Consider the following 14,830-nt stretch of genomic DNA (forward strand, 5'->3'; position numbering starts at 1 on the left):
ACAGGATATTTTGGCCGTTTAATATTTAGTAAAGTGATTACATTTTAAAAGCTGGCCTGTTACTGCACTTCACAGTGCACTTAGGAATGCAGTAAAAAACGTTAGTTGGTGGCCAACTGCTCCTATTATCATCCAATTGCAGCATAGTATGTTAAAAAGCATTCACTTGTGCTTTAATGCCTGATGAAATGTAGCAGCAGGCTAAATTTTAAAATGCCTACGTGGCAGGGTCCCAGTTCAAAAAACAGTCCAGAGTTCGAACAGGATTTGATTGCGGAGGGTTTCTTAAAAAAAAGAAAAAAGAAATAATAATATATATAAAAAAAAAAAAAAAAAAAAAAAAAAAACAAGAAACAAAGGCAGCTTGGATATCTCATAACCCAAAACAATGAAACCACTAAAGAAGAAAAAACAAAGACTTGGGGCATGCCTTTAGGTTAGGGGTGAGAAAGAAAAATAGTGGCTCATTCAGCAGAAACTGCAAACCAAGCAATCAAACCAAATCAAAGTGTGCAACATCAGTGACATGTATAGATGACAAAGATGAATATCTCTGGCCCGACAAATCTTATTAGAAGTGTAGCTAATCAATCCATGGTTAAATACTGTCATTTATTTGTCATTTATTTAGGGTTAGGTTTCGGTCTGTGTTTATATTTACTCTTCTGCTTTGAGAGCTGATAAATTTATAATCAGGAAGGCAACAATATGATGGTGACATTTACAATATGTTTGTGATATCTGTGGCAACAAAGCCTGGCAATAACTACATGTAATCATATAATATCCAACTACAGTTCTAGTTGGTTGTAGGATGTTATAAGCAGAGTTGTCAGCATCTCATGGTACTGACATATTTCCTCACTAAAGGCATGAAAAAAGTGCAAAGCTCATACACCCCTGGGATACACTAACCTATTTGTATGCCTCACCAGTCTGAGGTGAAACACACTGCATTACACAACAGGGCGACATATCAGCGTACCTGTGTGCATTTCCTTTTCCTGCTCCATGTTTTCAAATCAAACCGTCAGCATACTTACATTTGAAACTATGAGAGGATTTCACACCTACATTTTACCAGAATCCCCATGTAGTCAAATTTCTTGTTGATATTTAGATGAGAAGATTGATAGTAAATGATGTTTTTTGGTTGAATATGAACATGGAACCATTAATGGATATCTCAGGTTAGAATGCAAACAAGAGAAACAGCTTGCCTACAACAGCAAGTTGTTTTTACACTACACTTTCTAAATGGACTAATATTCATTCATCTTCTATCTTTACTGATGAATACCTGGGCATCTGGCTGGATTCCAAACTTTCTTTTCATAGCTATGTGAACATCTCACAAAAAAACTTAGAGCCAAAATTGGGTTTCTATATAGAAATAAAAACTGCTTTTCCACTCATTGCAAAAAAATCATTGTGCAATCATCCATGATGCCTGTCCTCGACTTTGGTGATGTCATATATATGAATACTGCGCCATCAACCCTGAAATCTCTTGATGCAATTTACCACAGTATGTTACGTTTCATTACTGGTGATTCATTCACCACTCACCATTGCACATTATACAGTAAAGTCGACTGGGCCCCTCTTGCCATCCGTAGAGAACAGCATTGTTTTTTATTTATCTATAAGGCCCTGCTTGGAAAGCTTCCTCCATATTTAATCTCACTTTTGAATCTCCGTGTCATCCACAGACGCACTCACAGTCCTATATCAGTCTGAACATTCCCTGTGTCAATACCAACCTTGGAAAGTCAGCCTTCTTCTACGCACCGAATTGTTGGAATAATTTACAGAACTCGTTAAAACTCATCTCAGTGGAAGCTTTTCAAGCTCTACTCAATGCAGCAATTACAACTACCTGTTCTTATTAGTAATTCTTTTACTTCTGGATTGTGTTTCATTTATCAAATGCTACTTGTAAATCATGTGTTGTGCTCATTGATTATGTACCTGTGATGTTTTGATGTGTTTGTCTTTGCAATGTGTTCAGGGTGTCCATGAAAAAAAGAGCTTGCTCTCAATGGACTTCCCTGTCAAAATAAATGTTATAATATTATATGTAAATCTTACAGATGTGTCTTTATAGGTAGACACATATCAAAGTTAAACTCATAGAGAACTACTTTCACTCACGGAATTGTAACTTAAAGCAAAATTTTGTCTTCTGATATATAATTACTCGACCTTTCTTATGATGGATATATTTGCAAATGGAAGGTGAAGTATAATTTAAATTTTTTTTTGGTGACATTATGCTCTTTGGCCTGTCTAATCATCATACAAGATGATTCTCTTCTACAACTAAAACGAAGTAGAATCCGGCCCAGCCACAGATTTTATTTTTGTATGGTTCTCAGACTATTCTGCTGCCAAAGAGCTTTTTAAATATCTCATGAATAAAACACCAATTATCCCTGAAGTGTACATACGGTAGGCACTCAACATTTGACTTGTGTTTGGGATAGTCATTCTTATTCAGCCTCACTGTTGACCATATGACCTACGTCGATGATAAATGAATTCATACATACATTTACATAAATTTCATGGGGTCTGCGTAAATCCATTTACGGATCAAATTGTTCCCCATGTCTGCACAACGCTATTGTTGGACAAAAATAAATAAATAAACACAAGACCAACTTGAATTTAAAGTTTCTGTGGTTTTCAATGAAATGCGAACTCAAGACTCCATGGTCAAAAGACCATTGTGCAAAAATTTGAAATTACATTCATTGATTCTTTCCAGAGAATCTAAAATTCTGAGAAGATTGTTTTCTTTTCTTTTTTTTTTTTTCTATAATGGCAATATAACTCAGAATACAGTGTTTAGTACCAGGCCATGATATTCCACCTTTAAATCTGTCATGCTATACAGTGTCCACCATGCCAGGGGAATGGACACTATCCCCTATGGTAGTGATTAAAAATCAAATAAACTCAATGTGAAATCAAAACCAGTGCTGAGACAATGCAATAGGTTCTACTGACAAATGCAATTGTTTCTGATGCTATTGATACTCAGCAGACCATAGCATGAATACCCATTTGAAGCCGTTTCAAATATTGGAAAATGGAAATAAATCTTCAGTAATTTAAGAAAAGAAGGTTTGGCTTTAGTGGCATGGTAGAGATGTGTCAACAGGGTGACACTGGGAACAAGTTAGGCAATATTATTTTGCGGCAATATTGTTAACAGTTACATTCTGCCAAACAATACTGAGAAAAACTGACCATATACAAATGTATGAATATATTGAGTACAGAAACTATGAAAAACAGTTTTTCATATGTTATGAATTACACAGCTCCCCCAGGAATTCTGGATCAAGGGACTGTGATCGGTTTTGATTCTGCTACATCTGGCTGTTTTCACTGCCAGACCTATTCAGCCATCTTTTAAGTTCAAATGTTGTGCAGCTGAAGTTTCCTAATTATTTGAAAGCATGCGAGATGGGTATCGATGCTCGGTCTGTTTGTGTGTGGGAATGGCAGAGCAGGCAGGCAGGAAGGGAGGGAGGGAGTTGGACTACTTACGTTAACCTCAGTGATCGCTATGTCAACAATGCTACCCACAACTATCAAGGCATCAAATGTGTTCCATGCATCAACAAAATAATGCTGCGTAGGGGTGGACAGAACAGAAAAACAAAAGAAAAAAAGACAGAACATAAGACATTTAAAAAATGGAAAGAAAAGAAAATAAAGGAGAGAGGAGAAAAATAAGATAAAAAATATTATATACATGAGCACAGAAGTTTTTAGTAGGAGAGAAGGAAGGAATCAACAAAATTAAATGGCAAAAAAACAAAAGAAGTTGCAGTCTGAAAGAGATGGACAGCAGAGGAGGAGCAGTGGCGATCGGTCATGCTTGTCCATGAGAGGAAAATGTCAACAAGAACAACAGTAAAGAACAAATTGCAACACAATCACAACTAAAAAATGCACCTTTTGCTGTAGTTAGGAAATGGAAAGGCTTGTAAGGCTGTTTATGATTGGTCAGTAAGTTAGTTCAGTTAGTTAGGGAATCAAACCTGAGGACATGTCACAGTCTGGCAAAAAGTGGTAGAAAATAAATTAATAAAGAAATAAATAAATCACGGACCCAACAACATTTTAGATACTGTAAACAACAAAGAAGTATAATGTAGGACGAGATCCTTTGTGTTTGAACCTAAACCCTGCCTCTGTTGCCTTGACTTTTTATGAAACCAAGGAAGAAGTTTGTTTTTGTTCAGGAACCTTTGCAGCTGGGAGTCCCCTGAGTGGCAGCGGCTTTCTTGGATTTGAGGATGGAGGGAGAGAAAGAGAATGAAGAAGGAAAGAAAGCAGAGGCAGACAAAGAGGAGAGAGAGATGGAGAGAAAAGATGGCAAAACACAGAACCACACGGGAAAGGAGAGTTGACGGAAATGAAAAAGTTGAAGGAAGTAGGAGCACAAGACAGAGAGAGTGAGACAAGGAGAGTGAAAGTGGGCATTGTACTTACGTTGATCTCACTGAGAATGACGTCTATTATGCTGCCAATTACGATGAGGAAATCAAACACATTCCAGGGATCACTAAAGTACCCCTACATGGGATGAGGTGAGCAGGAGGAGGAGGAGGAGGAGGAGGAGGAGGAGGGTAGAAAGGTAGGTTAGAAGGAAAACAACATCTGCTGCCACTTCGCAGCCCTATTAAGGTGGTATGAGGTTGTATAGTACACTGAAGGAACAGAAAAAAATCAGCTACGCTTGATAAAACAACACATGAAAGGACACTTTGTATTTTAAATACTGATGAACACAATCAACTTGTTTCCTTTGCAGTATCTCTTCATCAAGTGCAGCTGAATTTCCTGCTCTGTTAAGGATGCCGTGTTAGATAGCAGTTATTCAACTCCTGCCTGCATTTTGGGATGATTCTGCTTTGCTGTGGCAGTGATTATAATGAAAAGGCACTTTGATTAATTACGTTATTGCAGGTTATTCACCACCAGCAGGGAGACAAAGTGAGTATTTATGAAAAACATCTTTTTTTCCCCTCAAACATCTTTTTATTGAAAAATAATCTTTAAAGCTTTAGGCCAAAATAGTATCAATTAGATTGGTAAAATAAAATGAAATCATCTGTACTGTACTTACAGATATTTGCAACTGAAAAAGTTAGGATAAAATTAGGGTTTTCTAATGTAGACGCACTTTCTTGACTAAACTTCTGTGAGCTTGAAATAATAGCAAAGATTTGAAAGCTGACCTGGCAAATGGCCAAAAAACTACTGTAAAATGAATTTGGTTCATTCTGGTTAAATGTTTTCCAATTGTGCACTCTGAGTTTTTATGACAGCGTATGGACAGCTAATGGTGTTCTCATGTTTACACAAAGGCTTTGCTAAAGAATAGAGAATTCAGTATATAACCATCTTGACAATGAGATGAAAGGCCTCTTATTGTCATAAATGATACAGTAGTAAACTATAAAATCTATAGATTTTAAGTAAAATATTATTCTATATAGACTCAAAACAAATACCACTTAGTTTTTGTATCAAACTGGAAAATTGGAGGATGCACAATAATACTGGGAGTGGATGAATTTAACTGATCAATTTGAAGCTTTGTCATCAGTAGCTGGGGTACAAGAAGATCATCATCCTAATATTTTTTTAAAACTGCAGTTAAACATCAGTTAAGTAGAGCTCAGCATTAGTATTGAGATCTAAATTAAACTCAGTGTTTTGCAGGAACCATTGGGCACCAAAAAGATTCGGAATCATTAGAAATGTGATCAAACATTGAGACCAAACAGTAAAAAAACTGGAAAAAAGGAAAGTACTTTGCATAATCCTTGCAATTGCTGTTGTTCCATTGCAAAGATGGAGATATGGAAACCTGTTAAAAAGTTAAATGCATGAGGGCAATAAATCTTCTGCACAGAATAAATACAAATGCAGCTAATTCCAGGTTGGTGTTGTCTGCTGTAACAGATATAAAAGTGTTAGTTAGGCACTCTTCATTGTAGGACAGCTATTGAAGGCAAGAGTTTATCAAAGTCAAACCATAGAAAACAAGATGCATCCTGCAGTTGACACTCTCATGGGAACAATGAGCCAATGTCATGTGTAGTATTCCACATGCTGTCGAAACATGTCTTCACTACTTAGGATTGACTTTATGGAAGAAGGGAAGAAAACTAAACAAAACAAGAGCCTATTTATTATCTATTTTGCAGAAGCTTGCAATGTTCCTTAAAAAAAATCCAGCTGCTTAAAGAACCCATATTCGGGTGAAAAAATGGAGAACATTACATATATAATGACACGCAACATGACATCTCCCAAACTCAAAAAGATGTCTTGGATGGGTTTATTCTGTGTATTCTTCTGTGAGGCATGCATTTTGTTACTCAGACTACATGGTCCAAGCAGATAATTACTTTCAAAAGTCATTACAAGATAATCATCTTTCATCCACCCTAATAAAATAACACATTTTGTAGAACATGATTTGGACTTTGGAGCTAATTAGAAAAACAAAAGAATTAAGTTTTAATTAGTCGTTATAAAACCTTGGCCTTATTTTTGTGGATGATATTCATTAATTCAATCAACTAACTCCCAGCAATTAAATTTACACATAAAATAAAGAAAATGTAAAATCACCATAAAATAACAATTTTGCAATCCTAGGGTACTTTCAATTGATAGTTTAGGACAAAGTTATGATGAGGCTATAATAGACTGATTTCAATGAGTACATTATATAAAATTTCCTCTGTTGCTTGGTATACTGGAAGCTGAGAAAAAAAAAACATCTTTAGGTGTTTTGAATTTACTGTCATATATTTCCAGCTCACCTCAGCGTATGAAATCAGTCAGACCAGAAGTAAGAGTATAGACGCTTTGCGCATTTTTTTGCTTCATTGCCGCATCGCTCAACATAATATACAATCTGGAAAGTCTTGTTTGCTATATTTTGTGTTTTTCACTACTTTTGCTGTGCAAAAGCAGAGATAACAGCACAAATAACTTCGGTTCTGCTACTGATTGTGTGAAGCGATTTTCCTCTTACTGTACTCTGCTGCTAAAGTTGGAAGCCTTCCCATCTGTTACAGTTGAAAATAGCTGATGCACCAGTAAGTTCTATGATTGGACCAATAAAACCACACATCTACATTGCAACAACAGCAGGGTAACAGGGGAGAAGTGAGATTAAAAACCACACGATGCCATCCACTAATCATGTTTTACACTCATGGTATCGTTATTACCATCTGGTGGAAATGAAAAAGGATTATGATTAAACAGAACAACATCAATAAGTAGTTATCTGTGATACATGCAATTCTTCTCACTTGTTATAACTAATGCATAGATTTGTATATTTAATTTATTCAACAATTTATATGATTTTCTGTGCCTCTGCTTTAATTTAGCATATTGTACTGCACTGTACTATCCTGTCCTGCAGTTAGAGTAATGGACCTACCCTTGGTTTGAAGGCAATCAGTTTCAGGATCATTTCCACAGTGAAGAGTCCCGTGAAGAGCATGTTGAGGATGTTCATGGCATCGTTGAAACTTTTGGTTTGTCCATGATGCTGCAAAATCACAGAAACACCTGATTCATTTCAGACAGTGGCAGTTTTATAAGACGTGCCTTGACTGCAATATTTTCCATGTTGTTTGTGTTTACTTGAATCAGTGTATGAATGTGTACATTTGAGTGATTCACCTGCATGGCCAGACAGATGGTATTAAGAAGGATGAGTGTGAACATCAGGTACTCAAAGTAGGTGGAGTTGACCACATACCACACCTTGTACTGGTATGGGTTCTTAGGGATGTACCGGCGTAAAGGACGAGCCTTCAAGGCATACTCCACACACTGACGCTGTGATACACACACAACAGTATGCACAAACATTATGAATTTTCCCAAATCCACTGTTTCCTTGTTCTCAAAACAGTCAACAGGAACCATTTCCATTCAGGGGTATTCTTCCATGCTCATTTCAGTGAGACATGGATCATTGCAAAGAGCACAAATCCAAGTACTTGGCCTAGCTCCTTCTGAAAGATTAGTCTCATCTTCTGTCTGAACTGCTGCAGCTGCCTCCTGGTTGGACTCCTGAAGAAGTTTAGCCCCTGATTCTTCCACATCTCAACCTCAACATCCAGGCCTCCATTCTTTCTCCTTTGTGCCTCCTTATTGACAAAATTACCTTCCTACTTAAGTCAGAACAGCATAATCACTCTCCATCTACTACTGGAACCTGAAAACTCAGATTGTACGTGTATTTAGCTTTTAAACCAAAGCAAATACAGGGCAATGCAGAGCAAATGTGTGCAAAAATTAAATAATAACTTGATATAAAACACCCACGAACACTACCTGGTTCTTGTCCAGCTCACAGTTCTTATACTCTTGCTCTCCTTGCTCCTGGAATGTGACAATGACGAAACCGACGAAGATGTTCATCATGAAGAAGGCTATGATGATGATGTAGATGATGAAGAAAATAGAGATAACCACGCGGTAATTGTAGATGGGCCCGACATCCTCAGCATGAGAGTCTATGGCCCGATAGAGTAACCTGAGGGCAGCCAGGAGAGAGAGGGAAATTGTGAATGTGGGGCATAAGAATGGGACAAAGAAAGCAGAGGATATACATCAAAAATACACACACAGAATATATATATGCAACATGTATATTGCTACTTTATGTACATAGTGTGTAGATACACACCCTGGCCAGCCCTCAAAGGTAGACACAGCAAACAGAGCCATCATGCCTTGCAGGACATCATCAAAGTTAAAGTCACTGTTCTCCCACACTCTCTGGGCTCTTTCAGGTTTCCCCACATCACCATCTTTGTACATGATGTAGGAACCCCTACAAATACACAAAGACACACATATATTTGAACCCAGTCAGGAGGCAATCAGACATCTATAGTGTGTGGAGGATGGATCACTTACCGGCAATCTGCCTGAGTCTGTTTAGAGCTGTCTGTACAGTAGAAGAACTTGCCCTGATGGAAAAAAACAGGGAAATTTAATACTCCACATTAAATCCTGATGGCTATTTTCCTCTAACACCCCATTTCCTCTTTACCTTAAAGAGTTGTACTCCAATACAGGCGAACATGAACTGGAGCAAAGTGGTGACGATGACAATGTTGCCGATGGTCCGAATGGCCACAAACACACACTGCACAACATGCTGGAAAATGCACCAGAAATCACAGTAAGTGTATGTGTGTGATTGTCTGTTGTAGGAACAGTGTCAGTAAGTTTTATATGTTCTGTGCCTTCATGTCTGGCTGTGCTAACCTTCAGTCCCTTGGCTCTGTTGATTGCTCTTAGTGGCCTGAGCACTCGCAAAACTCTCAGAATCTTCACAACATTTATCGCACTGGACCTGCAAAACACCTGGGATTAAACTAGAAATCCAGCCAATTTTATGTTTTATGATTAAGGCATATTTGAAATGTTAAAACTACACACATCAGGAAGTTTTGATCTACGTTTAACATCTTAACTGTGACAATCAAGACAGCTAAAAACACACACACGCGCACACACGCACACACAAAAAAAATAATTCAGACAATACAGATGCAAGTAAACTAGAAAACAAAAGCAAACAGAAGTGTAAGAAAAGAATATGTTGAAAACATTTAGGCAAGAAATAAATAAAAATCATCTTGATTCTTTTTAAAGATAATTAAAAGTCTAAATCATGCAAAATCTATACTATATGCTTTCTTACTATTTGCTTAAAAGCAACAATATGAAACATACTCGTACTCATAACTTGTGGCTATAATAAATATCAGGGGATTAGAAGAGAGGCACATTATTGTACTATTACCATAATAATCATAAACTATCATTTTAGATAATCATGATTTTTTACTTATTCTAATTCAAAGTATTAATGATTTATCCAAATCAGGTTTAGTACTGTGGGGATCATGTTTAGAAGGAGGAATGAATAACAATGTTTATCTGTAAACTTAACTAACTATAACAAAATTTCAGTGAGAATGATTCACACAAACACATAAATATATATGATATATGGGCAAACACACAGTACAAGTACAACACAAACAGACAGACACAAGGACACAGACTGACATTTACAGGCAAAGAGGGTATTACTGGTCTGTAAAAGAGTGTCAGTACAAGCCAAAGGTCAAACAGAGTGACCTTTTAAAGAAGATATTTCAAAAGACAAGTTTTACATATAAAACAAAAAGAACCAAATGAATGCCTTGACATTTTGAAATTTACAATAAACATTTTTTAAAAAGCTTTAATATTTATTCTTCAGCAATCTTAATAGAACTGTATTGGTGTAGTTCTTACTCCATGACGTCTACAGTGATCAAACAGGATAAAAGTCTTGTCTGGCAGAATTGTTTTCTTTTACGCTAAGTGAGGATGGCTAAAAAGACAGCTATTTAGTTTACAGAAGAATAAATACTAAAACTAAAGATGGAGAAATATATATTCAAAATGTCAATGTATCCATTCAAAGGAGTGACTTTTCGGATGGTTAAGGGAGTGGTTTCAAGGGAGTGACACTACTCTGTTGACTTTTAAACAGAAAGCAAGGAAAGGACATGTTGCGCAACATTTTAGACAGGGAGGTAAAGTTTAGAGGCAGTTAAAGGTAGTTCAAGTGGAGAGTGATGTTTTCGGTAACATCACAGTCAAACTAGCTGTGAGAATGCTGGTAAATGATGATGATGATGAGTACAAGCTCATGTACATCACATAAGAACACTCTGCTGTTCACTACTTACATGATGACTAAACTAGATTTGAGGTCTTCAGTACATATATATTCAGACACCTAGAGTAATAATATTTTTATGTTGTGCATTTAGTTTGCACTCATTGACAAATTTTTTTTCTTTTCTGCTTTTTCTCAAATTTCTACTACTAGACAGGAGGGAGGTACAGATTTAAACTTAAGTAATAATAGCAAACAGCACTTCAGGAATGTATGATAATTAATTGAACAGATACAGATCTGCAGGTGCTCACAAATGCAGGACTGTCACAATTAATTTGACTGTGAATCATTAAAGAAAAATCCCACTCACTTACTATCTTTAACAGTCAAAAACCACTTGGTTTTGGCATTCAGATGTTATTTCTATAGCCAAGGAAAGTTTACCCGCCAATATCAAAATTGAGTTGAACCTGGTCACAATATTTTTTATTGTGTTATATGTATCGTATATGTATATACAATAACAGAATTACTACCATTAATTTTATAAGATTTATGACTTCAGTATTATCATTCATTATTCAGATTTCAGGACAATTTATCCGAAAAAACACTAGTAGCATAGTGTTTCCATTATGCTACTAACTTTTAAGTGGTGTTTTTTTGTCTCAAATTTGAAAGCAAAAAAATCACCCATTTATGATCTATATGGTATAATCTAATCTAAACATGTCTAAAACGTTTCTTTTTGAAAAACATTTTGACTAAACTCTTCAAGACCATAGAAATACCAACTCAAGAGTGTGACAGTTTTACACATTTAAAGTGAAGGTCTGTTAAGGGGGTTATTTATACGGTCTAATATGGACTTACGTCGAGAAGTCTAGGCTATCAGGCATTAGAGACAGAGAGTGTGGTATAGCATATTAAACATCAGAGATATCAAAGCATTTCAAGGAGTTATTTGCTACAAGAAGAAGAAAACATTTTTAATAAACATCACAAAGAGAGAAGGGATTGGGAGTAATGAAGTGTAAAGTTGTTAGGGAATAGGGAGAAGTAGGAAGCATAGGGCAATTTACTAACAAAAAACATTTCCCCCAGTTAGCCACGCTACTTGATTTGTGTGTTCTTGGACTGTGTCCCATGCAGTGGTCACTCTTTGGCTGACTAGGGCTTAACATGTATAAACAAAAATATAAACCTCTTCATTCTGTGAGCAACACTGATGAAAGTTGGGAACAGCTTGTTGCTACATAATTCAAGACTTCACATTAAACAGTAAAGAAACAAAAGAGTCAAAGTTCATCTGTCAGTGTAAAAAACATGCCTTTGACTAGCATTATAATGCACTCACTGTATTCCAGAGGAGATGAGGGACACACTGACCACAACCAGGTCCAGGATGTTAAAATAATTTCTACAGAATGAACCTTTGTGGAGGAAGGCGCCATAGGCCGTCATCTGTTGAGATCAAAAGGTCACATACAGAAACTACAGCTTAGTACTGTACAAAGAGAGAATATATAAGGGCCCACATCCAGGTTTACATGTCATCTTCAATTAGTTTCAGTCTTTGGTTTACCTGCCTTTGAGTATAATGTGTGAAGGCAGGTTCTAACAACACACAATTCTTAACTGTTTCCTTTTGAGTCCCACTTGCATAAAAGTTTTGAAAAGACTTGGACCTCATGAAACTAAAGATCATATAGGTTGACTTCAAACATTACCTTCAGAATGATCTCTATGGTGAAGAGTCCAGTGAAGACATGATCTGCATAGCCCAAAATCTGAAAGTACAACAAAGATCAACATTAGTTATTACAGATATTATTTCTACTGTGAGAACATAGTTACCAATGACTCCACCACATACTGAAATAATAAAGTAGAATTTTGGGTCAGAGGAGAATGAATTCCAATTACACTGAATTAGACTTTCAGTCTGAAAAACAGGAAGAATTATGTCATTATGGTTTAAGAGGAAGGTTAATTAAAGCACACTAATACACAGCAGCCTACACCAAAGCCATGGAAAATACAATAAAACATCTCTAAAAGCCTTCAGGGCATTTGACTTGCTTACTGAGAGAAAAAAAAGGAAACAATGTACAGAAACAGATTCTGCACTCACAGTTCACAGTATTTGCATTAGATTGCTGTTCAAAATAGACTCCAACTCACATACAGCCACAAGCAAATAAAGATATAAACAACATACAAATGCTTTATTAGTGTATGCAAATGCAGTGCAGATGTTCAGTATCCTTGATAAGAACAAATAGTCTATGTTTTGGGAGCTTGGAGTTCAAAGAGCTAGAGCTAGTCTGTGTAAATAGTGCAAAACTATTAAGTGTTCCTGGATAAAGGCTGGCTAGCAAAAGGCCTGCAGGGTATATTTTTTTAACCATAGTTTTTGTACGATTTAACAGCTGTTTCACAACTTCGTAACATGGAGTTAATCACAGTTGCAACACTATAGAAGAAATCTCATTAAGTGTAACAGGCCAGTCACAATGAGCTTTGCTCCCTCTATATGTCGCTGTTAGAAATAATCTATTTAGCACTGAAGTAATGCATGTGGGCAGCTACTGATGGCCACATGTTCCCTTCTGTCTATGCCCCGAAGAATTTTCAGCTTTGTGTGTACACATCCTACATTTAAAACTTCAATAGTTTTTTTTTTTGTTGTTTATATTGGTCACCTGGTTTCTGAAGGAGTCATTTTTAACTGGGTCCTCTGCTGCAAGGCTGATGCTGCTGAGCAGGATGAAGAAGAGGATGAGGTTGGTGAAGATATTGTGGTTGACGATCTTATGGCAAAGAACCCTGAATCTAGAGAGAAAGAGTGAAGACAGTGATCAAAATCATTAGAAAATGAAGAGATTATATTAAAGATGAAGATAAATCAGCAAAAAAAATAGATTGAGACTGGAAAACAGGAGATGGGGAAGAAAACAAGAATTAAAAAATTAAGGAACAAAAGGTAGGGCAAAGGTTTTTACTTGTTGGTGTGGCTGAAGACGAAGAATGCACGGGCCTCAGGCATTGGAACAGCTTTCTCCTTTAACTGAATGTCCGAGAGTGGCCGTGGCCTTGGGCCCACTGGCATCTCTGGCTCATCGTCATCATCGTCTCCTGGTGAAAAAGAAGAGGAAGAGGAGGATAAAGAAAATCTGAGAATGCCATGCCAATTTGATTTTGTTCAAATTTTCATTTATTTATCTAATCTAAACACATATGGTTTGTGGCTGTGCTTTACCTATGTAATCATTTGCAGGATATGGATTCTTCTCTTCACTCTCATCTCCACAGTAGTCATCCATGTTGATCTGCGGAGGGAGAACATTTATTTATCAGATAATGGATTTCTCTAAAAACACTTGCAGTACTTTCCCAAAAGTCTTTTTTAATGTGTGTGTTTGTGTATACCTTAGTAGCAGTATTTGTCTCTCCATCAGATGTGATGGACTTCAGCTCTATTTTCTCCTTTTTCTCCTCCTCCAGAGGCGGCTTCTCATTTTCATGACGTTTCTCTGGACTGGCAAGTCTAGAGAAAAGATTCTCAATTTTAGCAATTTCTCTTATTCCTAATTCTAACCCAGTTTTAATCCAGGTTAATCTAGAGTTTTTAAATTTTAACACCATCAAGAATGTATAAATACTTTGTAAGATATCACTTCTTTGGTTGATGGTATACATTTCAATCACAAAGGGAGGCTGTGCTATTATAACAAAACCAAGTGTTTGAAGCGGACAAGCAAAACAAGAAGGACACATTTATTGATTTGTGCTATTAAGGAGAACACTATCTTCCTCAGATGCACTAAAATCTCACATTATCGTTGCCGACAAATTACCTTTGCAGGCAAAGAGACACTAAAATTACCCAATAAAATTGGTTAAGACAGAAAGGCAAACAGTCAAATGTCAGCATTTGTTAAAATAATACATTCCTCTTGTAATTGTTTACTGTTTTTAGTACCTGATTTTATTTCTCCATCAGCATCCTCACATCCCCCTGGGGCATGACTGAATATATGGATATGGTACGTTTAAGCTGCTGAAATCTGCCAAACT

At 36.6% G+C, this 14,830-nt stretch overlaps 1 protein-coding gene across 2 annotated transcripts in view; it reads right to left on the reverse strand.

The window, feature by feature from the left end:
- cacna1c (calcium channel, voltage-dependent, L type, alpha 1C subunit) overlaps positions 1-14,830 on the reverse strand; it is a 158,974-nt gene that overhangs the window by 16,879 nt on the left and 127,265 nt on the right. The window contains exons 20-34 of one of the 2 annotated variants that reach the window (XM_029494870.1): positions 14,183-14,300; positions 14,013-14,082; positions 13,756-13,888; positions 13,456-13,585; positions 12,481-12,540; positions 12,108-12,214; positions 9,337-9,424; positions 9,119-9,226; positions 8,983-9,035; positions 8,750-8,896; positions 8,395-8,596; positions 7,735-7,893; positions 7,490-7,600; positions 4,510-4,593; positions 3,559-3,642 (exon numbers count right to left, since the gene is read on the reverse strand). In XM_029494870.1, the coding sequence (XP_029350730.1) occupies positions 3,559-3,642; positions 4,510-4,593; positions 7,490-7,600; positions 7,735-7,893; positions 8,395-8,596; positions 8,750-8,896; positions 8,983-9,035; positions 9,119-9,226; positions 9,337-9,424; positions 12,108-12,214; positions 12,481-12,540; positions 13,456-13,585; positions 13,756-13,888; positions 14,013-14,082; positions 14,183-14,300 (1,654 nt within the window). The remainder of the gene's footprint in view (positions 1-3,558; positions 3,643-4,509; positions 4,594-7,489; positions 7,601-7,734; positions 7,894-8,394; positions 8,597-8,749; positions 8,897-8,982; positions 9,036-9,118; positions 9,227-9,336; positions 9,425-12,107; positions 12,215-12,480; positions 12,541-13,455; positions 13,586-13,755; positions 13,889-14,012; positions 14,083-14,182; positions 14,301-14,830) is intronic. The other variant, XM_029494871.1, reaches the window with a different exon arrangement.

Source organism: Echeneis naucrates, chromosome 23 (genome assembly GCF_900963305.1).
Source record: "Echeneis naucrates chromosome 23, fEcheNa1.1, whole genome shotgun sequence".
Classification (NCBI taxonomy): domain Eukaryota; kingdom Metazoa; phylum Chordata; class Actinopteri; order Carangiformes; family Echeneidae; genus Echeneis; species Echeneis naucrates.